The sequence below is a fragment of the Merops nubicus genome, unplaced genomic scaffold (genome assembly GCF_000691845.1).
Source record: "Merops nubicus isolate BGI_N331 unplaced genomic scaffold, ASM69184v1 scaffold9884, whole genome shotgun sequence".
Taxonomy (NCBI): domain Eukaryota; kingdom Metazoa; phylum Chordata; class Aves; order Coraciiformes; family Meropidae; genus Merops; species Merops nubicus.
Genome location: NW_008603612.1, coordinates 5,369 through 30,498, shown reverse-complemented (window position 1 = coordinate 30,498; position 25,130 = coordinate 5,369). Strand labels below are relative to the sequence as shown.

The 25,130-nt window shown below is 50.6% G+C and overlaps 1 protein-coding gene across 1 annotated transcript; it reads right to left on the bottom strand.

The window, feature by feature from the left end:
• Positions 1-596: 596 nt before the first annotated feature.
• Positions 597-24,710, bottom strand: CCDC30 (coiled-coil domain containing 30). Its single transcript, XM_008938728.1, has 22 exons — positions 24,549-24,710; positions 22,997-23,101; positions 22,049-22,202; positions 19,729-19,800; positions 18,645-18,760; positions 17,655-17,762; positions 16,557-16,657; positions 15,551-15,743; positions 12,061-12,156; positions 11,325-11,465; positions 9,938-10,095; positions 8,652-8,898; positions 6,478-6,638; positions 5,991-6,234; positions 5,222-5,379; positions 4,585-4,732; positions 3,992-4,113; positions 2,837-2,978; positions 1,512-1,642; positions 1,106-1,220; positions 726-793; positions 597-618 (listed from the first exon to the last, which is right to left on the bottom strand). The coding sequence occupies exons 1-22, from the start codon at positions 24,708-24,710 to the stop codon at positions 597-599; spliced, it is 2,964 nt and encodes a 987-aa protein (XP_008936976.1).
• Positions 24,711-25,130: the final 420 nt, after the last annotated feature.

Here is a 25,130-nt window from a genome sequence, read left to right as displayed (position 1 = left end):
TGTGGCCTTCAGGGTGCTGAGGGACTCTGGTGGGTCTCGGGAGGGGAAGCTGAAAACAAAATTTCCTCTCCTCAGCCAATTCTGCAAACTCTGCCCCTTCACCTCCTGCACAGCCCCAACGCTCCCCCCAGCACCTCTGTGGGCACCACTGGGGGGTGGTCAACACCTTTCACTCAGACTAGGGCTCTGATGCTCTTCCTGCAGCCAGGCAGTGATGTCCCCATCTGCCCCAGACCTCTGGCACTGTCCATCACCCTCGACAGCACCCAAAGGCTGTAGCCCAGGCTGCAGAGCTGGGCCTCCAGCAAGCAGAGACCACACTTCCAGATCTCTCTGCCTTCCCCTTGCCTGTTTTGGCACAGATCATGGTGCTTCTGGCTCCACTGGTGGAGAAACAGCCCAAGCTGCCTCCTGCCCCACAGCCTGGGATGTGGGTCAGACAGCTCTGGGCAGCAGTGCTCCTTTCAGTCTCACCACCTCGGATGGAAAGACACCCTCCAAACCCACAGGGCACCGAGCTGGCACCTAAACCCCACAGCTTGAAGATTTTACCCCTCCACCCCATCACTTTTAGAGTCTTTTTAATACCATTTTCCCTAGAATTTGACATAAAAGGCCCTGGGAGGTGAAAGCACAGGGTGGAGCAGCCAAAAGGCTCAACTTCTCCCTCACCACATGCAGAGAGGCTTTCCCTGCCTCCTCCTCCTCCTCCTCCCCCACGGTACCTGGCACGGGGAGATGGCAACACCTTACTGTGTGCTGGGCGCTCGGAGACGTTAGCACTCCTCGAGTCCTGCAAGGGGGGACAGAGACTTTCACAGGAGAAGGTGCAGCTCAACATGCAGTCTTGGTCTTCAGAGTGCCCCCCAGCTCCACTGCCAGTTCTGCCCACGACCTCCAGAGGTACTAGTCATAGATTCTTCCTTTGGCTCTGAATTTAAGCTAAAAACCCCAACCTTGCCCAGCCCAGGTGAAACGCACAGGAGCACAAAGCACAGTGGGACACACACACAGCTCCTTCTGCCAGCTCCCAAGCAGCATTTTCATCTTGAACAGCCCCTTTCCAAGCAAACTGGCTTGAGGCCAAGCCCCCTCTGGGTCTCACCTGGGTGCTGGGGGCACGGGTGCTCCTGGGCAGGCGTGGTGAGGTGGGCACGTGCCCGCAGAGCTGGAGCTTGTTCTCCTGCAGCCCTGTGGTCTCCTCGTCCAGGATCTTCACCCTGAGCAGGTCACAGGGACAAGGGACAGGTTATTGGCCTTCTGGCCACGCTGCTTTCAAGCTCAGACCTTTCAGCCTCCACAGCCTTCAGCTCTCTGCTGAGGGCTGCCATGGGGAGAGGGGCTAATTACACCCCGCAGCAATTAAAAGCCCAAATTAACAGCACTAGTGATGAGGAGGGTGGTTTTCAGGCTTTCCTCTGGATTTCTGAAGAGAAATCACAGGCAAGAAACATGGAGAAGCCCTGGGCAGAGGCAGGCTCCCTGTGGTGGGGACAGCACCAAGCACCCACCTGCTCTGCAGGGCTGGAGAGCAGCTGCTCCAAGGGGTCTCCTCCTGGTCAGTCATCTTCTGCAGGAGCCTTCTTCTTTCCTGGAGCAGCTTCTCCTTCTCAGCACTGAGCTGTGTGATCAGCACCTTCCCCTGCAGGGTGTCACAGAAGGAAACAACCACCAGGTTACACTTTGCTCTTCTCTGTCAAGCTCAGAGCACGTCACCAAAGGGGTCACCCCTAAAGGAGTTTGCTCCTAGAAGGGACAGGGTACCTGGTGGAACCCACCCCAAAAAGAGATGGGTTCACTTTCCAGCAGAAATATTTTGGTCAGTCCTGTGTGCAGAGCAGGAGCTCATCATCATCAGGGACACTCCCCCTGCTCTGACTCTCTGGGGTGTAACAGTGCAGCCCAGCTGCTCCTGAAGCCCACTGCCTCTGTTCCTGAGCTGCACTTCCCAGAATCACTGAATCATTCTGCTTGGAAGAGACCTCCAAGATCATCCAGTCCAGTCCCACCTCAACCTCCCCTGGCTCAGCTTGAGGCCATTTCCTCTTGTCCTGTCCCTTGTCCCTTGGGAGCAGAGCCCGACCCCCCCCGGCTCCAGGCTCCTGTCAGGAGCTGTGCAGAGCCAGAAGGTCTCCCCTGAGCCTCCTTTGCTCCAGGCTCAGCACCCCCAGCTCCCTCAGCTGCTCCTCCCCACACTTGGGCTCTAGACCCTTCCCCAGCAGCTTCGTTGCCCTTCTCTGGCCACACTCCAGCCCCTCAAGGTCCTTCTGGGAGTGAGAGGCACCAAACTGAACCCAGGATTCAAGATGTGGCCTCCCCAGTGCCCAATCCAGGGGGACAATCCCTGCCCTGCTCCTGCTGGCCACACCGGTGCTGATCCAAGCCAGGATGCTGGTGGCCTTCTTTCCATCTGGGCACAGGCTGCCTCATCTCCAGTTGCCTGTCCTCCAACCCCCCCAGGTCCTTTTCCACGGGCACTTTCCAGCCCCTCTGCCCCAGGCTGGAGCACTGCAGGGGGGTGTTGTGACCCTTGGCCTTGTTGAACCTCATTCCATTGGCCTCAGCCCATCGATCCAGCCTGGCCAGACCCCCCCTGTAGAGCCTCCAACCCTCCAGCAGTTCAACACTCCCACCCAACCTGGTGCCATCTGCAGTCTGAGAGTGCCCTTGATCCCCTTCCCTTGTCCAGATCACTGACAGAGATATTCAAACCAGAACTGGCCCCAGTAGTGGGCCCTGGGAAGAGAGGATTTGGAAGAAGGGATGCTCCTACAGACACTCTGGAGCCTGCTCCCCACCCTCCCTCACAGGAGAAGCCCTTGAGGTGTTCTCCCACCTTTTCCACCTGGAGTTTTGACTCGCTGAGCTCGTTTTCAAGCCTCTTAATTCTGCTGTCCCTCTGTTTCACCTCGTGGATATAGGTCTCCTTGGCCCTCCGGATCTTCTCCTTGTGCCGAAGCTGCAGTTCGTTGTATTTCCTGAAGGGGCAGAGAGACAAACACCAGGCTGTGCAGTGCTGCTGTCTGTGGGGCTTTTCCTCATCTGCCTGGGGATGTGGGAGGTTAAGGGCAAGGGGGGAAATGGCCAAAAAAAAGAGGAATCCCAAACAGCAAAGGTGAGGCAGACAGGCTGCAGATAGAGCTGCTTCAGTGGGTGCTTCTTAGAGCTGCAGAGTTGGTGGAGAGTAGCCCTGAAGAGAGGACTTGGGGGTGTTGATGGATGAGAAGCTCAGTGGGAGCCAGCAGTGTGCTCATCCAGCCCAGAAGGCCAACCAAATCCTGGGGTTCATCAGGAGTGTGGCCAGCAGATCAGGAGAGGGGATTCTCCCCTTTTACTCTGATCTTGTGAGACCTCACCTTGAATACTGCCTCCAGTTCTGGTGTGCCCACCACCAAAGGGACACAGATCTGTTGGAACGAGTCCAGAGGAGGCCACAAAGATGGGCCAGGGGCTGGAGAATCTCTGCTGTGAGGGTGGGCTGAGTGCACTGGGATTGTTCAGCCTGGAGAAGAGAAGACTCCAGAGGGAGCTTAGAATTGCCTCCAATATCTGAAGGGAACCTCCAGGAAGGCTGGAGAGGGACTTTTCCCAAGAGTGCCCAGCAACAGGACAAGGGGAAATGGTTTTAAACTGAAGGAGAGCAGGTTTAGACTGGATCTTAGGAAGTTCTTCAGTAGGAGGGTGGTGAGACTCTGGACTGGATTGCCCAGAGAGGCTGTGGATGCCCCTCCCTGGAGCTGTTCAAGGCCAGATTAGATGATGCCTTGAGCAACCAGCTCTGGTTGAGAGGTGTCCCTGCCCATGGCAAGGGGTTGGGTGAGATGATCTCTAGGGTCCCTTCCAACCTCAGCCATTCTAGGATTCTTGGTGCTAAACACCTTCCACAGAGGGGACAAGAGAACAGTCAAACCCAGGCTCGCCACCAGGCACAGAAACAGCAGCTCCTGGGTCAGTTTTTGTGTCTGCTCCTGCCCCAGTGCTGGCTCCATACCTGACGTAGAGATCCTTCTGGTTCAGGAGCCGGATTCCTTCCTCATAAAGGGCTTTGTTCTCCTCCTTCAGCAGGGACACTTGCTCTGAGAGCTTCTGGTTCTCCTTCTGACACTGGAGGTGCTGCAAAACATCTTGTTTTATTTCTGTGTGTGTCCTCAGCTGTCGGGGCCCCTCTGTCTCAGGTCTGGCCTCCAAAGCTCCTCTGTCACAAATCCCAGTGGTTCCCCCTACAGAGGACATCCATCCTGTCTGTCCCCAAGGCCACCACCTCTTGGAAGAAGCAGGAGGGTGGGTTTCTGTGCTGCTGGGGGGCCACAGGCTTTGACAGGCCAGAGGGAGGTGACACACCCACCCAGGCACTGGCCTCTGTCAAAATTTTCCTGCAAAAAGCTCCACAATCTTCAAGAAATGGGGACAGCCTCTTCTCCTCTCCCTTCAAGTCCTTCTGTGCCCTCTGAGCTGCATCCCCAGGAATAAAACAGGGGGGGTTGGACGAGATGCTCTTCAGAGGCCCCTTCCCACCCCCACCAGGCTGGGATTCTGATTCTGCACCACCTTGGGTGCTGAGGACCCCTCTGTGCTGCAGCTCACCTGGCTGGAGTCAGTCTTCTTCTCCTCTTCTAGGGCGTGCAGGGTCCTGGCCTGCAGCTCCACGTGCATCTTGGCCAGCGCCGCCTCCGTCTCCCGGGAGTGCTGGAGCTGCTGCCTCAGCTCCTCCAGCTGCTGCTCCAGGAGCTTCCTGAAATCAGGGGGGTGACAGGGACACAGGGACATGGAGGACACGTGTCAATGGCAATTCAAGGCTGGCTGCCATCTAAAAGTAACTACTCTGCTCTGCACCTGCCCCGGGCAACACTGAGGGTAGAGAGGAATCAGGACATCCTGGTTGTCCCCATGCCCCAGGGGCAGGTGAAAGGCTGCAGGAGGTATCTGGGACCATCCTGCTGCACAAGAAAGGGGACTGCTGGCAGCTAGGGGGTAAAACCAAATCCCTGGGCTGGCAGGAGGGGCCACACACCTTCTGAGGTAGCTGAAAGTCTCCAAAAAAATCTTTTAAATCTGATAAAGAGGAGCTCTGCCAGGGACACTGGCAGCTCAAAAGGAGATACAGGAGGTAAAACCAGTGGTGCAGTGGCTGTGAGCCCACCCAGGGCCAGGCAGGGAGCTGCAGGCTGGCACAGCAGCAAGGGCTGGCACCCACCTCCCCTCTGCACCCAGCTCCAGGTACCTTTTCAGCTGCTCCTCATGAAGTTCTTGCTGCACACGAGCTTCATTTTCTCTGACCTCCTTCAACTCCTCCTCCAGGAGTTTCTTGTCTGAGACATGGGCCTCTGCCAGCAGGAGCTGGTGCTGTGAATCTTTCAGCTTTTGCTGGAGCTTTGAAATCTCAGATTCAAATTGGACACAGATTAAACTTTTTGAATTTATAGGCCAATACCTGAATGCAAGGGATTCACATCCCTTTAATCCCTCAGTAGCTGCATCACAGGAATGAAAGATTTGCTTTCTTCTACCCAAAAATATTTCTGCCTGGCTTTGGGTCAAAGTCCATTAAAAGCAAAACCTTTCCAACAGCTCCTGGATGTGAGATCAGACTCTATGTCATGAATTAGCAACAATTCCTTTTGCATCTCATTTGATCCTGCACACTCCAGGACTGAGTCCAATGACTGGTACAGGAACATGGCCAAACTGATGCCATGGACAACACAAACTTCTGCAATTTACCCAAAACAGCAGCAAATCTCAGCAAGAGTGTGACCTGGGCTCCCTGTGCTTAGAAGCCCTAAGACCAGTATTTTATTTGAGAGACAGGAGCTGAGCCATCAGATTTGGTTTCTATTGTCTTGATCATGCTCTCACTAATAACAGGTATTTTTCCTAAAATATTTAGCCAAAATGGACCAGAGAAATGGACTTGGAGGAATCAATTCACAAGCTGCTAGTGCTTCAGTTGCACAGAGCTGCTACAAACACCTCAGCTCACACTGAGTTACCTTTTTGTGTGCTTCAGACACTTTGGATTTCTCCTGAGTAAGTTTCTCTTGCAGGCTGCTCTGCAGTTTATCAGCCTGGGAACACTTCAAGAGCTCTTGTTCAAGTTCTTTGACCTTCTGCTGGCTCTTTTCCCACTGTGCTGAGAGAGAGGAGCATGTTTCAGTTGTGTCCGAGAGCTTTGCCCGGGCTTGCTTCAGCTCAGCTTTGACCTGAGTTTCAAAAGAAGAACAAATCAAGTTTGCACTTCAAGGCAGATCCCCTGAAATGTCTTGGTTAGAAAAGGGGCAACAGAGTGAACAAGAATGGAAGAGAAATGCAGAGAGTGAGTACAGTGCACAGGGGTTTATTTGGAGGCAGGACTCAGAGCACACTTGAGAGCCCCCCAGGTACTGCCCAGCCAAAGGTAAATGAAATTATCTGCTGAAATCAGCCCCTCAGCTCCCCCCCAGCCCACAAAACAAACAGCTCTGCCTGCTCTGTCCCTACTTTTTTAGCAGGAGGTTTTGCTTTTGTAAGTCCAGGTTCTGCTCCCTTTGGTACCTCAGCTCCCTCTCGGCTGAGCTGCACAAGTTCTGAACTCGACGCAGGTCCTGCCTCAGCTGCTGCATCTTCTCCTCCTGCTGCTGGGCTCTCTCCTCAGGCAGACTCTGTAGGGACAGCAAAATGACTGAGGTAACGTGGAAATTAACTCCCAGGGAAGACAGAGTGGGAGTTAAGAAAGGGGGAAGTATGCCAGTAGGATTTAAGGGCTTTTAAGAAGGAAGATGGGGGAAGCCAGGCAAGCATTTCTTCTGTCCCACACTGTCCTGCTCCCTACTCTGTCCACCCCCTCAGAGAGGCTGCTACAAACTCTTGAGGTGGAGGAAGAAGATGCAATGACCTGGATTGAGAAAATCCCTGTTAAAACAGACCTGTCAAACAACAGCAAAATCACCCAGATTACTCTTCACTCTCCTGCCAGAGTCTCACTGAGGCCAGCATGCAGGAGAGGCACATCCAGGCACAGCTCCCAGCAGGAGCAGGAATAAGGTGAGTCCTGGCAGTGGTCCATGACCAGATGTGCTGGCATGATGGGACAGCAGCCTGGGCACCATGAGGTGGTCACCAACAGTTGGGGGTGGCTTTCAGAAGAGAACTGAGCTCTTTGGTTCACTCATCTTCTTGCAAGTGCCTTGTACACAGATGAAAACCTCTTCCCATGTTTGGGGTACCAAAATCCTGCTTCCCAGCATGGCCTTCAGCCAGCTGTTGATCTGCATTCCTGTCTTTGCATCTGGTCTTGGGAGCAGATGAAATCCACTGAAGATCCAGCTTCCTTTCTCAGAGCAATCTGCAGATAAACTCCCAAGCTGAGAAGTCTTGATCCAGCACCCTGGGATCTGGCAATGCCATTTCTCTGAGATTAACCAGATTTTGTGGGCTTTTTTCCCCCCTGCTTCTATCAAGATCCTTTTCAGCACCCCCTCCACACCTTGGATCCTGCTTGATTCTGCTCCAGTTGTACAGATTTGCTGCTCCTTGCTGTCAGCAGGAGTCTGATCCTCTCCTTTCCACTCCCACTCCTGCCTACAGGCCATCCTGCCCTCTCTTCTCTCCCAAACTCTTTCATAACATCTTTGCTCCTCCTCAGACTCCCCATCCTGGCTACCTTCACCACTTCTCCCCCTTTAGGCAGGGCTGGCTGCTCTTCCTTTTCTTTTTTTAGCTTGGACAGTAAGAAAGGTGAACAAATCACATTTAAAATACAGCTAAACGTGGTGACAAATGGGGCAGAGCAATAGGAGAGCAGGAGCTGAGACACAGGGCTGCAGCAAAACCCAATACAGCTAAACGTGGTGACAAATGGGGTAGAGCAATAGGAGATGAGGAGCTGAGAGACAGGGCTGCAGAAAAACCCAGCTTCTTATCACAGATTCACAGGCTGGTTTGGGTTGGAAGGGACCTGTAAGGTCATCTAGTCCAGCCCCCTCCCCTGCAGTGAGCAGGGACATCTGCAGCTAGAGAGGTCTGTGAGCTGCCACCTCGAGGCAGCAGTTGTGGGACAAGTTCATGCACTGGGGTGTAAGAGCAGGAGGAGCATGGCAGAGGAACAGCTTCTGCCTGCAGCAAGAGCAATATCATTGTGGGAACAGCAAGCCAGCTCTGTTGCTCACACTCCAAATAGGAGCTGAGAAAAAGCTCCAAAGGGTTTAAAACAACACTGAAGGACTGTATAACTTATTTCTCCCACGTGCACTAAAGGGGCCATTCAGTTTATTTAAGCTCCCACTAGGTCTAAAAGCACAGTGGAAGAAAATGATGACATTCATGACTTCCATTCATGATCTTAGGAAGAAGTTCTTCAGTGGGAGGGTGGTGAGACTCTGGACTGGATTGCCCAGAGAGGCTGGGGAGAGTTTTTTCCTGGAGCTGGTCAGGATGAGGCCCTGAGCAACCTGGTCTAGTTGAGAGGTGTCTCCACGGCAGGGGGTTGGATGAGATGATCTCCAGGGTCCCTTCCAACCTCAGCATTCCATGATTCCAAACATTTCCCCCAAGGCAGCCAGGCAGCCTCAGCTCCCCGCTGACACCGCAGGACTGCCTCCCAGCCCACTTTAATCAGGTTTTGCCATTAAATGAATAAAAAACAAGCACAGTGTGGATGACAAAGCTGAGCATACCTGTTTAATGCTCCCATCTAAGGTGCCTGCAGAGCTCTGTGAGATGAGAATCCTGCTCCCTCTCTGTGCCATGCCCGGGTTCATCCTCCCAGCCTCCTCGGGCACGTCCTCGCCCCGCTCCTGGGTAGCCAGGATCTCTTCTCTTAGCTGGGCAACTTCTGCCAGTAAGAACTGCTTCTCTTCATTGCTCCCTTTGAGCTGCTTTTCTAGCTCCTCCCTCTTCTTGTTGCTTTCTAATAATTGAGAGCTTGAAGGGGAAACAGCAAAAGAGAGAGGTAATGACACGCATCCAAGGGAAACCAGCCTCTGAAGGGGAGAAACTGGGGATGTGAGAGTCCAGTGAAACTCTCAAGGTAACACTCCAGCATTTCAGGAGGCTCCCAAAGGGATTTAATCCTGGATGTAGCACATCTGGGCAAGGGTCAGTCTCCCCTGGACACAGATCTACAAAAATACTCCCTCCAAAGGGTCAGCTTTCTGTCATTCATCAGCAGGGAAAGTGCTGGCTGAGGAAACCTTTGCTCGGGGCCACGTGAGCTGGTCTGAGCTCAGAGCAGCACAGAAGCACTCACCCAGCACCTCACTGGAAGGGACCATGGGCTCAGGTCTCCCAGTGAAGCTCTCTGACTTATCTCCATCTAAATGATATGTCCTTACAAGCTCACCTACCTCTCTAATCCTGGCTTTGCTCTATCTCAGCAAGTTATCCAGGTAATTGAGCTGACTGGAACAATAATGGATTTAATCCAAGCCCTTAGTTACTGATTAGAGCCTGAGCATGGATGCTCCAACTCCAAATTTGTATTGATCTACTGAGAAAGGGGAGTCAAGGGGCCTGCAGGAGTTTTATCTACAACCCCAACAACTGCTGACACCTGCCCTTCAAAGGCAACTGAAATCCACAGCAGGAGGCATCTCATCAGATCCTGGCAGCAGTTGATGAGCCCAGGGCCACATTGGGAGGATTTTGGGACTGCCTTAGTCCAAATACTACCTCACTCCAAGAGAAGAACCTTCCTTCCTAAGGACACTTCTCATTTATGCCATGTAGAATCTGGAATAGCTTCAGCAAAACAAAAAGTGGTTTACTCCTGACTGATCATGATACCACCAAGGGAAATGCTTGTTCCCCAAAATCTCTACAGAGAGACAATTACCTGATGTGGAAGACACAAAACTGCTGTGCCCATTTTTGTGAGAAGCAGCATTATGAGGATTTTTAAGACTAAAAAATTACTCAGCAAAGATAAGGAGCAGAAAGTACCACAGGTCTTGTTAAGGTTTACCAGAGCATTTCTTGTTCCTCCCTCAAGTTTTTGATCTGTTCTTCCAAAAATATCACTTTAGCCATCTGTTCTTCACATGCCTTTTCATCTGGACATAGATCTCCACATCTCTGCTCGAGTTTGTGAATCTGTTTTCTTTCCTGTTGGAGCTCAGAGACCTGTAAGGTCAGAAAACACAACTGTGATTTTTGTTAGCCTCATGGAAACCTTTTGAGCAGTGTAAGGTGATCTGAGGGCTCCACCAAGACACAATTTGTGAGTCTACAGCTAAATTACTGTAGTTCTTCACCCTTGAAGACACAATTGCAAGTCCATTTTTCTGCATGGGCCTAAGCCCTTTCTAAACTGCTCTTCAGCCAGGCTTGGTCTGCATCCCAAGCTGCAGTTGGATTTGTTGCCTAACAGCACTACAAAAGTCCTGTCCTCTAGATGCCACTGTTCCTCCAGAAGACTCTTGTCTATGTGCAGCTGCACCCATAGTTCAGGACTGTCACTGGTTTTGACTTACATCTGAGGAAGCCATACAACTCACAGCTGGCTTAAGGCCTCTCAGAGTCCTAAAAAATGGGGTTTGTAATAAATATAACCCTCTCCTTTACCAGTCTCCCTCAGGTCCTCCCTGTCTGCCTGATCCAGGCCACAGATTTGCAGCCCTCCTAAACTTTTAGCCTCATTTTCAGCCCCTTTCTTGCCTATGTCTTCACCAGCCCTTGTGCAATTCTTCTGGCATCCCACACTCCCTCTGCTCTCCAGCCCAGCTGGAAGATGAGAGCACCAGCAGAGAGAAACCCACCAGAAGTCTACCCAGCAGCTGAACTGCTTCAAGCAAAGCATAAGGAGGTCCTCAGGGCACAGAACAAAAAGCAGCAGCAGGATGCCAGCAAGCAGCTCACGTAGACTTCTCTGACTCTTGGGTGTCCTGACTTATTATCATGCCATATTTGGGTTAGGAAAAATACTGTTAACATTAAAAGGGGGGACCCATGTTGAACAGATCCAGAATTAGCCAGTTGATCAACCCCAGAACAGCAATCCCTGTGGCATGGAAAGAGGAAGGCTCATGACCAGGAGCCTTATGGTCAAAACTAACTCTGCCATAAATACATGAGTCTGAAAAGTTCCCCTCTGCTTTCCAGAAAAGGGGCTTTGGCTACAAACTTTGAATTCCTGTTTTGTTATTGGATTCACTGAAAGGAAAGTTAAATTACAGAGTTAGAAAAACTTCCATGAAAGCAAATTGAAAACCATCCACCAAAGAAGCTTCAAAACGAGCTGGGCTGGAGAAATGGATCAGGAGAAGTCAAGCAACACACTTTGGAGGGCAATTAGGGATGTTTGGTGGAGTCACAAAACCTGCAGGGAGTCCCACTGGAGGAGTGATACACACCTCACTGCCCCATGCCTTCCTCTCAGGCTCCAGATCTCCTCGTAACAGCTCCAGCTCAGATGCCAGCTGCCTCCTCCTCTCTCTCTGCTTTCCCAGCTGACTTCCCAACTTCTCTATCGTTTCCTGGCAGCTCTCCAGCATCTAGAACAAGCAAGACCAAGAGTTGCTTCCACCACATCATTTATTCTAGTGAAAGAGAAGCAAATGGCAGAAAATGTATCTCCTAGAAACATAAAACTGGGAAAAAGGGTTCTTAGAAGGTGCCAGCAGGATTCCTGCACCTTATACCCCAGGGCTAGCTGGATTCTCAGAAGGCCTGAGGCTGACCCTCAGGAAGGTCTTCTCCCACATGAAATCAGCCCAGTGTGGCTTACAGACCTGGCAGATACAACTTGTCCACCAAGTCAGCCCCAAACCAGCTGGGAAGCAGCCCTGTAAAGGTCCCTACGTGCTACCCAGGTTTCACTACCCCCCACACAAGAGCCAAGGCCCTTTACAGGTGTCAAACCTTCCCTCTCACCAGGGAGTGAACGAGCTCCCCAGCTTGCAGTGTGGAAGGCAGGACAACCTCCTGAGAGAGCTGAGCTCTCAGGGAGGCAATGTTGGCACGTTGGCTTCTCTCCTTCACTGCCATCCCTCTGTCTTGCTGATGGGCTGCAGACACTCAGAGACAAAACACATCCACAGGAGCTGCTCAGTTGATAAGTTCCTTTCCCAAGGAAGATTTCTTTCTTACCTCTTGCATCTCCTGTGCTCCAGCCACCTGCTCTTCCCCACTCAGCTCAGCTTTGCTCTTCTGCACATCAAGCAGCCCCATTTCTAAACTGGTGATCTTAACAGAGACAAACCACGAGTCAAAAACCAAACCAGGGCTCACAACCTGTACCAAATACACAACTGCTAACTTGCTCCTTGTGCTGCTGTTATAGACTATGCCCCAAGTCTGGAATCAAGGATTTGGAGGGGAGGTGGACAGCCACCAGCCTGGGGGTAGCTCCAGCTCACACCTTTCATCCTGCTGCTTCAAAGGGTGAAGGAGCCATCCAAGGCCAAGTCAGAAATGAAGAACCCTGCTCCACAAAAGGAGAGAAATGACCCAGACACAGGGTGAAAACTCACCCAGGCTCGTGGCCTTCTGCATGCTGCTCCCCCAACCACAATACCCCATGAGATTTCCATCATGGGGTCCACTCCCTCAGTGCTGATCTCACCCAAACAGATGTTCAACCCAACCCACCAGCACTTGTCCTGGTCCCTCCACTGCCCAAAGGGGGTGATAAGTCCTGTGAGGCTCCAAGGACTCTCAAACTTGAGCAAAACACTGACCTCTGTGCTCCTCCTGGCAGAGGAGAGTTTGTCTGGACAAGTGCTCACTCTGCATTTGCACCAACCCTTCCCAAGGCATCTACCCTCAGGAGGGCAATTATTAGTTTTTCGGTTTAAAAGGGTTGAAAGGGGCAGGGAGCAGCCAGTTTCTCCTCCTTGTTACAGTTCCTGCAGATCCTTTTGCAAAATCCAAGCCTTGGCACTCACAGCCCAGCTCTGCTCCCTGCCAGCACAGCTCTCAGCACCCTCTCCCTCCTTCCAGCCTCTCCTTCCAGCTCCTTATGCCTGGAAGAACGTTTGTGCAGATGAAATCCAGCTTCACCAGTTCACAGCACACCCATCCAGGCCACATCCATCCTGGAGAGTGCAGGGTGAAGCACAGAAGATGCTTTATGGCTTTTCTCACCCTTTTTTCTTTGCACTTGGAGAGGATTTTGCTTTCACTGGCAGGCTTCAGGCACAAGGTGGCCCCCTTGGAGCTCCCAGCAGGGAGTGATCTCCAACACAGAGCAAAGCTGCTCTCACTCTGGGTTTTCAGACAGATGATGTGACCCAACAGAGGTGTCAAAAGCAAATCAGTGGGATGAAACACCCAGGACCCCCAGAGAAGAGCAGAGGGCAGTAAACCCCCCTCCTACTGCATGACTAGATGATAGTTTGGGGTTCAACAGGCCAGAAGAGCTGTGGGAAGGATCTCAAAAGCACAACAACCCTCCACTTCCCTCCCCTCAGCCAGCTGCTGGTGAAGTTGAGCCCCAGCTATACATTGCCATCAGTTTGCTTATTTTTCCTCCAAGCTTCTAACTTTGAAGGATTTAAGTCGTGCACCAGGTCCCATGGGAACAGCAGAACAATGCCCACATTGTACCCTGCTGTCCCCGTTCTGAGCCAGTGGCCTAATCAGCCAAGAGTTTTGTAGGCATGCCAAGAGAAAAGACTTCCAAGTCCCTCTCACATGGGGCAGGGCTGGCAGCCACCCAGCAGTGCTGCTCTCTCCAGGCTCCAGCACATTTGTCTCTGCACACTCCTTCCCCCACTACCCCCCAAGGCATCTAAAAGCCCCGTGGAGATGAAGGGTGCAGCTCTGCAGCCCTCTGAGTGGATGCTGGATCTAACCAAGGGTTAACCCACCCCCTCTTCCCTCCCACAATCCACCCATCCCTCCTCTCTGTCATTTTTTTCAGCTCAGGCCAGCCAAAATGCCTCACATCTCCCTGGCTACTGGGTGCTCCCCACTGTGTCCACCCCACACCCCCCAGAGCAACGTTCCCAGGGAGCTGTTTAATAACACACTGAGCCAGGAAGGGATTTCTCCAAGCTGGAAACACCTTGTTTGACTTGTGGAGGGTTGTGTTTGTTCTGCTCCTGTGAGGAGGTGGGAAAAGTCTCAGCATGTGCTGAACAAACCCTGGCCTAAACAAAAGCCTGGGCACTGTGGACAGACCTCCTGCCATTCCCACCACAGAGCCTGCCCCTGGCTCCTCAGCTACACACTTAGAAACCTGATGTCTGCTGGCATCCTCCAGGGAGATATTTGAACATGTCTTCACCCTGCTTCACAGCACAGAGACTTCTCCCTCACAGCCAGAGGCTACTGCCAAGTACTTCATCCTCTCCTCCTTTGAACAACTCTCCTTGGGGACGTGTGGCTGCTTCAGCATTCCCATGGGAGTCCATGGGAGGCCCTCCAGGCTTGCACTGTGTCCTGTGCCCTGTTTTAACACAACAGCAAGTGTATGGACATGTCTGAGCACCACTCACTCCCGACTGAAAACTTCTGTGTGCCCTTCCTTCTCCCATGTCCAGATGGAGCTGGGTGCTGCTCCACATCAACCAGCTCATTCCAGCTCTTCAGAAAGGTGTCTCCTGAATGCCTGCCCCATTCAGCTGCAGATGCTGCACCAGGAGGTAGCAGGTGAGGAGTGAAACAGGCTGTGCCCTCAGTTCAGTATTTTCAGCAGAGATGTCCCCAGGCAGTGCAGATCCTGGTCCCCCACACCCAGAAGTGCCTTGGTGTTTGCCACACGCACTGACAGGTCTCCAGTGCTTGGGGAAGGGCAAAAAGAGCAATCTTCTCTCACCAGGGTGCTTAACTGGTGACCCTTCCTGGGATCCAGGAGCACCAGTGTCCCACACTGACCATTTCCACCTGTTAGACAGCTCTGGAGAGGTGTTAGGGATTCAGGTCAAAGCCTGGACTTTTATCACTGGTGCCAGGTTAAGAGATTACTCATGAGCTTCAAGAAAACCTCTTGCCTCCCTTCTGTGCCTCAAGAACACTTGGAGCTTCCTGGAACTTGCTCTTCAGCAGAAACCACAGGCAGAAGAAACAACCATCCCATGTGGAAAAGCAGGAGACCACCACTGAAGCCCATCAGGAGCACTGATGCCATCTAGGACAGCCTCTCAGGGCAAATCCAAGCTGCTGAGCTATGAAAGCTTCAGAAGAACTAGCTCCAGAGGGAAAAAAAAGCAGCAACCTGACTTTGAAGCAAAAAGACTTTGCTCCAGCTCAGCCAAGAAGCAGAAGAGTGCACAGCTCACACAGCCAGAAAGGCTGCACGACAGGGACTCATGGCCTGCCCTCACTCCTGGGGATGCAGGAGCTGTGTCAGACAGTGCCCTCCACAGCCCAGGCACCAAGGAGGGGGCACAGGAGCTGGAAAAGACAAAGCTGCTGTGACACTGGGGGGATCTGCAGCTCAAAGCAAGCATCATTTACTCACTGCTGGAATTTTTGCCTTCTTTTCCCCTCTCTGCTGAAACCAGCAGATGTTGCTAGCTGCATTTCTTCCCAAACTCAAGCAGCACGCAGGTTTAGGTCAGACATCATTTTATCTTACTGATCCACAGGCAGCTAGAATTAAAACCAAACTGTATTCCTCCCATCCCTTCCTTACCTTCTGCTGAAGTCCCTCCACCTTGCTCTCAAACTGCTCCTTCTCCTGCTTGGTTGGGGTCTGTGTCTCCCCCAGGATGGACTCCAGCTCTTCACTGTGCTCAGCCACAGCCTCGTGCTCCCTCTCCAGCTTCTGCAGCTGGTGGAGGAGCTGTGAATTCCTGCCCTCGATGTTCTCAATCACCCCTGGGCACCTACACACCAAAGATTCACATCACCAAGGCTAGAACTGCTCCACCACACCCCCAAACCATTCCCCACTGGTGAGGAGAAGCCAGTGTGGTTTTCACCATGGGATATTCCTGCCCTGCTAATTTGGAGTCTCACATCCAGCATGACCTCTGCCTGCTCCTGCTTAGGGGGTGATGCAGGGGAATTAGTGGTGACAGCTCTACACAAGTAATGAGAAAGGTCTGGGGAGAGAACTGGTTGGGCATGAGGATGTGAGCAGCAAAGAAGAAACAGAGAATTCAGCTGCTTGAGGTGGGGGAGGAGGTTTGGGCATCTGGAGGGAAAAAGAGTCACAGGGATGGAATCAGATTCCTTTTCCTCCCTGAAGCTGCTATAAGAGGGGCAGCAGCTTCCTGAGCAGGCCACAGGAGAACAAAGCTTTGATTTCCTTTAGAAAAATCCCCCTTTACATATTTAAGTTGGAAAGCCAAGTGCTTTGGTACATCCCTGGACAGCAGCCACATCCAGAGGAATCTTCCCAGCAGGAAAACAGTTTTGAAAACAACACTTTTGTCTGCAGAGAGCCACAGCAGCCCAACCCTGTTCTTCTAGGAAAGCAATAAGATGGAGAAAGAGGCAGAAAAGAGCCTGTATTCTTGATACCAAGGGCTCCAGACCCACTCAGGACTGCATGACCTCCAGACTTCCAAATTTGGCACCAGAGGAACAAAGTCCCACAGAGTATTCTAAAGAATCCAATACTTAAATCTACCCTGCAAACCAGAGCAGCAGAGAAGCCACCATGAACATACAACAGGGATTTCTTCACTGCTTACCTTTTATGAAGTGTTTCACTACCCTGACATCTGTCATGCTGCTCTAGGCCAGCTTTGCCTGAAACACAGTCTCCTTCAGTCCCCCCTTCACCCTTTGTGTCCTGTGTCAAGAGAAAATGAAAAGTTAGCAGATCATTAAGACTGAAATCTTAGCACAATGTGATTCCAAAGCTACCCAAGTCTCTCGAGACAACCAGAAAACATGAGCTACATCTTCTACATCTATCTCCATTAGATAATCCACTGGCCACAGGAGCAAAATCCCCCTGTCCTGGTTTGCCTGACAGAATCCTGGGCCAGCCATGGTCTGCAGGCCATTAGGAGTTTGGAGTCAGCCAGGGCAGCTGCCCTGAGCTGCTCCAAGGTGTATCCCAGACCAGAAATGCATCGTGCACACAAAGGGAGAAGTTTGCTGAGGATGGTGGGGGTCTCCTGCTTGGGCTCCTCCTGACCCTGCTCCTCATAATGGTTTCATGTCCTCTTGAACTCTTCAATCAATGGTCTGTAATTCTCCTGGGTGAACGACTTAAGTTGGAGCCCAGAGAAACTTTGGGTGTCAAACAAAATGTTTAACTCCAGGGACAGGCTAAACAAACTACAGCAGCTCCCTAACACCCAGTGACCCCTCCCCAGCAGAGAAGGGATCAGGAATAGGAGAAGAGAATCACAAGTTGAAAAGAAAAGAGATTTAACTAATACCAATGCCCAAATAAAGTGTACAAAGCTATATGTACAGTGGTCATAGTGGGAAGGTCATCCTCAGAAGGAGGAGAAAGAGGAGGAGGGTCAGGAAGAAGCTGAGCAAGAGCCTGGGAGCCTGTCCCAGAGAAATAAGGACAGCCCCAAGATCCATAACAACAGGAAGGCATCAGTGGGTGTTAGTTTACACCAACAGCTGTGCTGTTTACATGGTGGGGTGACATAAACCCTAGAGCACACCCACACAAGAAGCACTCACGTGCAGGTGGGAAGGAGAACACGAGCACTTCTGCACCACAAACCACAGGTCTTCACTCACAGCAGGGGGCTGAAAGGCAGAGGGGGCCTGTTGGACCAATTTGCTTTCCAGAACAGCAACCAAAAAGCCCTTGACAATACCTGCAGGGAGGACACTGTGACTTCTTCAGCCTCAGCTGGCACAGGCAGGGGCAGCCCTTGCTTCTCACTCCTCTGATACTCACAGATCTCTTCTTTGAGCTGTTCAACCTTCAAAAGGAAAACATTGGCTTTTATTTTTGCTGAACCTTCAGCTTGCTGCCTTTGAGATTGAAGATTCCTCCCAAACTTGCTGCAGATAAACAGCAGATTTATTAATATTAACAACTCTTCTTGAGGGGTTGGGTTGAGATCATGTGGCTGCTTCAGCTGGGTGGCCTCAGACTACTCAGAGAGGTAAAAGGGGGAACACCACACTGGGTTAAAGTGACTTTTCTTCACTTATTTCAGTCACTGATGATGCACATGTTGTACCCATCCTTTTACCAAGCAGGACTGAGTGCAGAGGGGTAGGCAGATCACAGCCACTATTTCTGAGGACACCTTTTAGTCTTTGCTGTTATCAATAGGATCCATAGAATATTATTATTATTAGCAGGTTACTAACTAGCAGGTTATTATTATATTATAATAATAACCTGCTAATAATAATATTAATAACTAGCAGGTTATTAGTGAGGTGACTCACTCACAGACTCACTCTTGGCTACCACTTGGAGCTCTGCTGCCAGCCCTAAAGCACATCCCCAGTCTGAGCATGCAGAGCCCCCTCTGTGTGCTGTGAGGCATCAAACTCTTCCTACCCTGAAGGATGCCACGAGAGCTGAAGTGTTTCTGGGCTGCAGGAACAGCAGCTACTTTAAAATACTCTCTGGATATTTATTCCTAAAGCTTATTACTCCGTGAGCCAGGAAATATCAGCAAGGCAGCTCTGGAAAGACTCACTGCAGAAAAGAGAGGGGAAAGAGAGAGGCAGGGCAGGTTCAGGAGCAGGGCTGAACATCAGGAGCCAGCCCAGGAGCACGAGCCACGCAGAGACCTGTTGGTGCCACAGCAGAGAGGGAGATCCAGCAGCAGGAGGAGGGTGCTCACCAGATCAAGGAATGCTTTTCTTTCCAAGTCAAGGGTTTGGACCCGTGCTCGCAGTGCCAGGATCTCCTTGTCCAGCCTGTTGTTGTGCTCCATGGCCTTCTGTAGCTCAGTCCCAGCTGCACAGAGCAGAGAAACCAAGTCCCCAACAGCACTTTTGGACCTTCACCAAGCTCCGAGTGGGGCCACCAGATGAATAATCTCTGACATTGCATTTCCATGTGTGTGACAACACAGAGGGGAGCTCCCCAGGCACCTGGGAACACATCCTCTCACTGCAATAGTTGAGGTTTAAGTTTCTAGAGATCCAGGTTCAACAGCAACACTATTTATTTTTATGGTTATTAGATGAGTCCAGCAGCTTCTCCAGAGGGATTCAGTTTAGAGCCCAGAAAATGCCTCACTTCAGTTATGGGTTTCACCAACAACTCTAAAAAACCCAAACAGCCCTATTTCTTATTTTCCTCATAGAATTCATAACTCACTGCAAGCAGAAACACAATCACACTTCATGTATCAGTGTTGTAGTAGAACTAATACTTATGAAATGGCCAGTACAGGAAAAATTATGGCTGCACACCAACCCTTCAAGCCTGAATCAATAAACACATGCAGCCATCACACCAATTTAGGCAGATATCTGGTATTTCTAGTGCAAGAAATAGGAAAAGATATTTCTATTAGGAACACAGCAACAGAAATGTGTCCAGGTATACACTGATAGCCTAACAAAAATTAGTGAGAAGGTAGTTTTCCCTGCAGAAAAGGTGAACAAAGATTTTTCTCTTTTCAGCTTAACGTTGGGCAAAGGAAATTTTAGCTTAAATTTTACTTCTTTTCAGGCAAAAATAAAATATACCTTCTCTCTTGGACCCAGTCTGGAAAAAAAAACAACCCAAACCACCACAATCTGAACCCCCTGTTTCAAAGAAGGATTTTGTTATTGGAGTTTCAGTTTTGCAGTTTAAAATAAAAGACAAGGAAAACCTCCTACCAAAGTGTTCATTTTGCTGAAAAACCTGTTTACCACTACAGAAAACCCTGATAAAATTCTGGATCTTCCCTCCTTGTAGCTAATGGGACTTACCACACCCCCTCCATTCATCCACCTCTTCTCCACAGCTCTCAGGAGCTTGCAGGGCTGACCAGGAGGCTGATTCTACAAGGAGAGCAAAGAGACAGTTTTTGGCAGTCCATTTGTATGCTTCCAAACACAAAACTCTGCACCCTTTTTAATGTCCTCTGTTAAATCCAGAGTTGAAGGAAAATTAAAGAAAGACAATTAAAGTAGCAAGCAGCTCAGCACACAGCTTAAAACCTCCAAGCACCAAAGACCCAATAATTAAGCCACAAACTGGCCAGGAGCAACCTTGTGTTTTCAAGCAGCTGCAGGTTGCCACTGAAGCAAAAGAGGCCATTTAAGTGGAGTTTTACTACAGATCAAAGATGTCCTTTTAGGTTTGGATTAGAAAATCAAGTTCTTTACAGAGCAGCTGGCTCTGAAGCTGGTCAGGAGGAGAAGGAAGGTGGGGACACACCACTCAGATGTTACAGCCCTAACCTTGCACACCCACACTCACAGCACCATCAACCCCACAGCCACAACAAGCATTAAATCCTTACTCACAGTTTGGAAAGCCTTCTATTCATTTGATGCTTAAGATTCTAAAACACAGGCTTCCCCAGGCAGGCTACAATCCACTGAGAAGAGTCCCAGGCTGCAGCCCAGCCATCAGCTGGAGAAGCTTTTACTGGATGGAGGCTGCACCACAACACTCTCTCCATCCCCAGGGCCAGGCACGTACCAATCAATACTCACTGAGTGCTCATTTCCCTGCCTGTGATTAAAAGGCTCTAAATGATGGGTTTGGAGGCTGGCTAGAAGGTTTAGCCAGGTCTGAGTCCTGTGTGTGAGCCACAGAGTCAGCATCAGGACCTGTGGTTTGCACATAAACCAGTCTCCTTGGGCACCTCAGTCTCTGCAAAGGCACATGGGGCAGGAATGTGTTGTCTCATCACATCTTCATCTCCTCTCCACTGAAATTCTGTCACAGATTTTGGGGCAACATTAACAAGCCAGAGAAGAAGCATCCAGAAGTGGGTGGTTTGCTTGGGAAATCTCCTGTAGGAGGTAGCACTGAAGCACCTGGCTTTAGGGACCACTCCAATAGGAGCTTTACCAAGTAGAGCCATTTCCCTCCAGAAAACTCTTTATTTTTACAGTCAGCATCTTTTTTTTAATGTAATTATTACAAGGTGGTCAACAACAGTTATTTCAACAAGGAGTTTAAGCAAATTTTAGCAGTGCTAAGAATCCAACCAGTCATTACAAGGCTGCTGGTGAGCTCTCATTATGAACACTTGCTAATGGCTCCTAATGAGGCAGGATCCCAAAAAACAGCATCTGAAGAACCTAGAGATGGGTGGTCCAGCCATGCTAACGTATTTCAGCTACTCTGTTTCGAACACTTGCTAATGGCTCCTAATGAGGAAGGATCCCAAAAACAGTATCTGAAGAACCTAGACATGGGTGGTCCAGCCATGCTAATGTATTTCAGCTACTCTGTTTGTGGACCAAGTCATTATTTCCTCTCCAACCCCTCCTAGGGCATGAAATTCTCCCTGTACATGAGACAGAGAGAGGAATTCAGCCAAGAGTGAGGCCACACCTCAAATCCTGGGGTCAGTTCTGGGTTCCTCACTCTAAGAAGGACATCGAGGGGCCAGGGAAGTGTCTAAAGCCCAAGTGTGGGGAGGAGCAGCTGAGGGAGCTGGGGGTGCTGAGCCTGGAGCAAAGGAGGCTCAGGGGAGACCTTCTGGCTCTGCACAGCTCCTGACAGGAGCCTGGAGCCAGGGGGGGGTCGGGCTCTGCTCCCAAAAACAAGGGACAGGACAAAAGGAAACAGCCGCAAGTTGAGCCAGGGGAGGTTGAGGTTGGCCCTGAGGAGACATTTCTTCCCCTTGAGGGTTGCCCAGGGCAGTGGTGGAGTCCCCACCCCTGGAGGGGTTTCCAAGCTGTGGAGATGTGGTGTGAGGGACACGGGGCAGTGGGGACCTGGCAGTGCTGGGTTAACTCTTGGACTTGGTGATCTTGGAGGTCTCTTCCAACCAAAACAACTCTATTCTAAGGCCCTGCAGCTGCAGTCCCAGATCAGATAACCCCTCCTCCCCTCCATGTTTCAGTTTTTCCTACTCAGAACTAATTAATCAGTGACTGTTAATGCCTGCAGTCGGATCTCCTGGGTACCAGGCTAAGATCTGACACTGATTTTTCCATGTTCCAAGCAGAGAGGACACTAGAGAGCATTCCTCCAGCTCCCCTGGGTGAGAAGACCAAGGCTTACACCAACCAGCAGTGGGCTAAGTGCAGGACAGTAATTAGGAGTGGCCACAAGAGCAGTGCTTACCAACTTTGCTCTGCTCCTTTCTTTGTGTGTCCAGCTCATCTGTCAACCTCTGGATCTCTTCCTGAGCCACCAGCAGCTTCTGGGTGGCCTCATCCAGGTCTCGTTCAGCTCTTGCACGTGCTGCTTGCTCCCTCTCCAGCTCTTCCCTGTAGGACTGAGACACAAGGACTAATGCTCCAACAGAAACAACATAACCCTCCCAGTGACATGGCCAAGGCAGGTCCCCTCTCCACATTGCTCCTGACCCCCCAGAACAAGGGTGGTGACACAAACAGAGAGCAGGTGAGCTCAGGGAAGCTGCTGCAGAGGCAGGAGATGGACATGCAGTGGACAACCCCCTTCACCATGGAGCCATGCCAAGAAGCAGGTTTTTTTCTGCACTCTGGTTTTCCCTCCCCAGACAATGCCATGAACCACGATGGATTTTCAGACATGTAATAGAAGAGAGTTTCCAAGCAGAGGGCTCCAACACGTGCTGTTAAGAGCTTGCTCCAAGGACAAGTTCATTCTGCATGTTTGTGGTTCCACAGCTGCTGTGAGAGGCAGCCCTGAGCCAAGGTTGGCAGTGTCAACCTCCTCTCCCAGTCTGCACTTGACCCTGGGGTGCAGGAGAAAGACACAGCTCCTGCTGACCTGTGATTCCACTGAAAAGTCATTTCAGCCTTCCCTCAGCCTTTTGACTTGGGTCCACTCATCTCCAAAGACATTTCTTTGACATATGAAAGGCAGGTGAGCACTTACAAGCCAGCCCTGACCCCAAGCTGGTGAGATGCTACCCCTGGCTCTCAGCAGAAGCAATGAACTCATGCTGATGTGGCTGCACAGCCTCAAGTTCAGAGCTCACTCACAACCCATCAGCTAAACCCAAGAAAAACACCTCACAGCCTGCTCAAGAACAGACCCACTGCTTGAAATCCCAACTATGGGCCATGTCATCAGCAAGAAAACAGGCAAATGTGTTACCTCACTCACTGCCTCTCCAGGAAGCTGTGTGGCTTTGTGCTGCTGTTGGATTTTGTCTTCTAATGTCTGATGAACAGGATCAAACTCATCCTGGCACAGAAAGAGATTTTAATAAATCAGCATCCCTAGAAAGCCTTCAGCCATCTGTCCCTCAACACCCCTGTGCAGGAGCTGCAGTTTCAACACCCTTTGATTAGAAGGGGGTTTGTAATCACACCTTATACTGGAAGAGAATATGTCAACCAGAGTTACCCCAAATCCTTGTGAAAATCCTCCAGTTGTCTCAGCTAGTACTGGGGACTCTGTAGGTTCACTACTTTATTTTTTAAGACCTCTGATCTCCTCTCCTTTTTGAGCCTGTGGGCTCAGCTTTGCCCAAAGACACTTATTTGGGCTGAGCATGTCCAACTCCAGAGTTCCCAGAGTGACACTGGGTTACATCTCCACATCCCTCTCTTTTAAGTCACTTATTGAAGCCCCTGCTCCCCTGCAGCCTGCACACATGACCCAGCATGGAGGATTTGCCAGCACCCAGGAGGTTGCTTGTCTTTAGGATTTTGCACCTTGGCTCTAGAGAGGTGAGAACTCAAAGAGCAATTCCCCACAGAGAGGGGACTACACGAAGCTGAGCGTTTGCACCCTGGCTTTTTGTCTTAGAGAGGATGCATCCAAAAAAAAACAACACCCAAAACACCACACTTATGCTTGAGCAGCTTAGCTAAAAGCTGCATTCATTTCTGGAACAGACAGGAACGTATCCAGACCTCCAGTCTCTGAGTGAAACAAGCACAGAACAGGTCATTTGAGACCAGGAAAGGCTCCATGTTCCAGTAAACAGAGTAACAGGAGCAATTAACCTATTAACCTGTAACACTGCTGTGGCTCTAATGGTTCTGTACAACAAGTATGATGCTACCCCAAACAATGGGGAGCTTAATCAACAGTTTCTAGTTCACAAGCTTGGATGGCAATGACATCATCTGAGGAGAATAAACAGTCTGCTTTACAGACACTGTTTTCCTGGAAAATAGATCTCCACAGTGTGTCTTTCACCTGGTTTTAAAACCACAGAAAACAAGGTGCCCAGTAGGAGCTGCAGAGAAGTTGTGTTTGATTAGAAACGAGGAGCATTAAGCTTAGGAGGTGTCTTGATCATGCAAGAATGCATTTTCCTTGAATAAGTCTTATTCCTCTAAAGACCTGCATGAAAATGGGGTAAAAGTCAGGTATTTACAGCCCTGTCTACCTAGTAGGGCACTCTGGCACCACAGACCAGGAGGAATTCAAGCAAACTCCACGTTGTTCTTCACAGCCTATCTCATGTCTGTGTCCAAGATTTTTGCCTTGGCTCTGTCCTTCACCCAGCCCAGCTACAACACCACTCTCTCCATAGTTCCCCAGTAGCTAAGACTGGTCTTGACTGGTCTTGCTACAGAAACATGTTCATTAAAGGATCATTAAAATGAACAGTCATGAGCTGGGAGTGCTGGAAGTCAGCATGCTTTCAGTCAGCCTGAGCAGCTAAAGCTGGAGGTACCTGAGGCTGTGCTGTGCACATGTCCATGTAGCTGTCTGAACTCAACTTCTGACCAGCAATCTCCAGTTTCTCCAGCAGCACTGTCCTTTCCACCAGTAAATAAGCAATCTGTTCACTGGTGGTACTGTGAGAGATTTCAGACAAGCCTTCCTGTTCCAGCATCTCCTTCACCTCCTTCAGCTGGGCTTCTGCAAGACAAGGCATTCTGTGAGCAGAGGGACAAATGAAGCCTGATTCCTTCCAGATCTGTACCAAACTCCTCTAAATACTCCCCACCACAACAGTCCTGGAGCTCACCAACAGCTCATCAAGCATTGAGTCTCTTCTCCTGCTCCTCACCTCCCTTTCTGCCTCCCATCCCTTGTTCTTCTCTCAGCCCCACTGCACAAATGTTTCTGATCTGCCCCAACATTTCTGCTCCCATCCACCACCCTGCCCACCAGGTGACCTGCTACATCCAGACTGAGTCCTCCTGCCTTGCTTTAAGTGGAGGAATTATTACAACCATTTTCATGGAATCATGGAGTGAGTGGTTGGGGTTGGGAGGAGCCTTTAAAGCTCACCTAGTCCAACCCCCCTGCA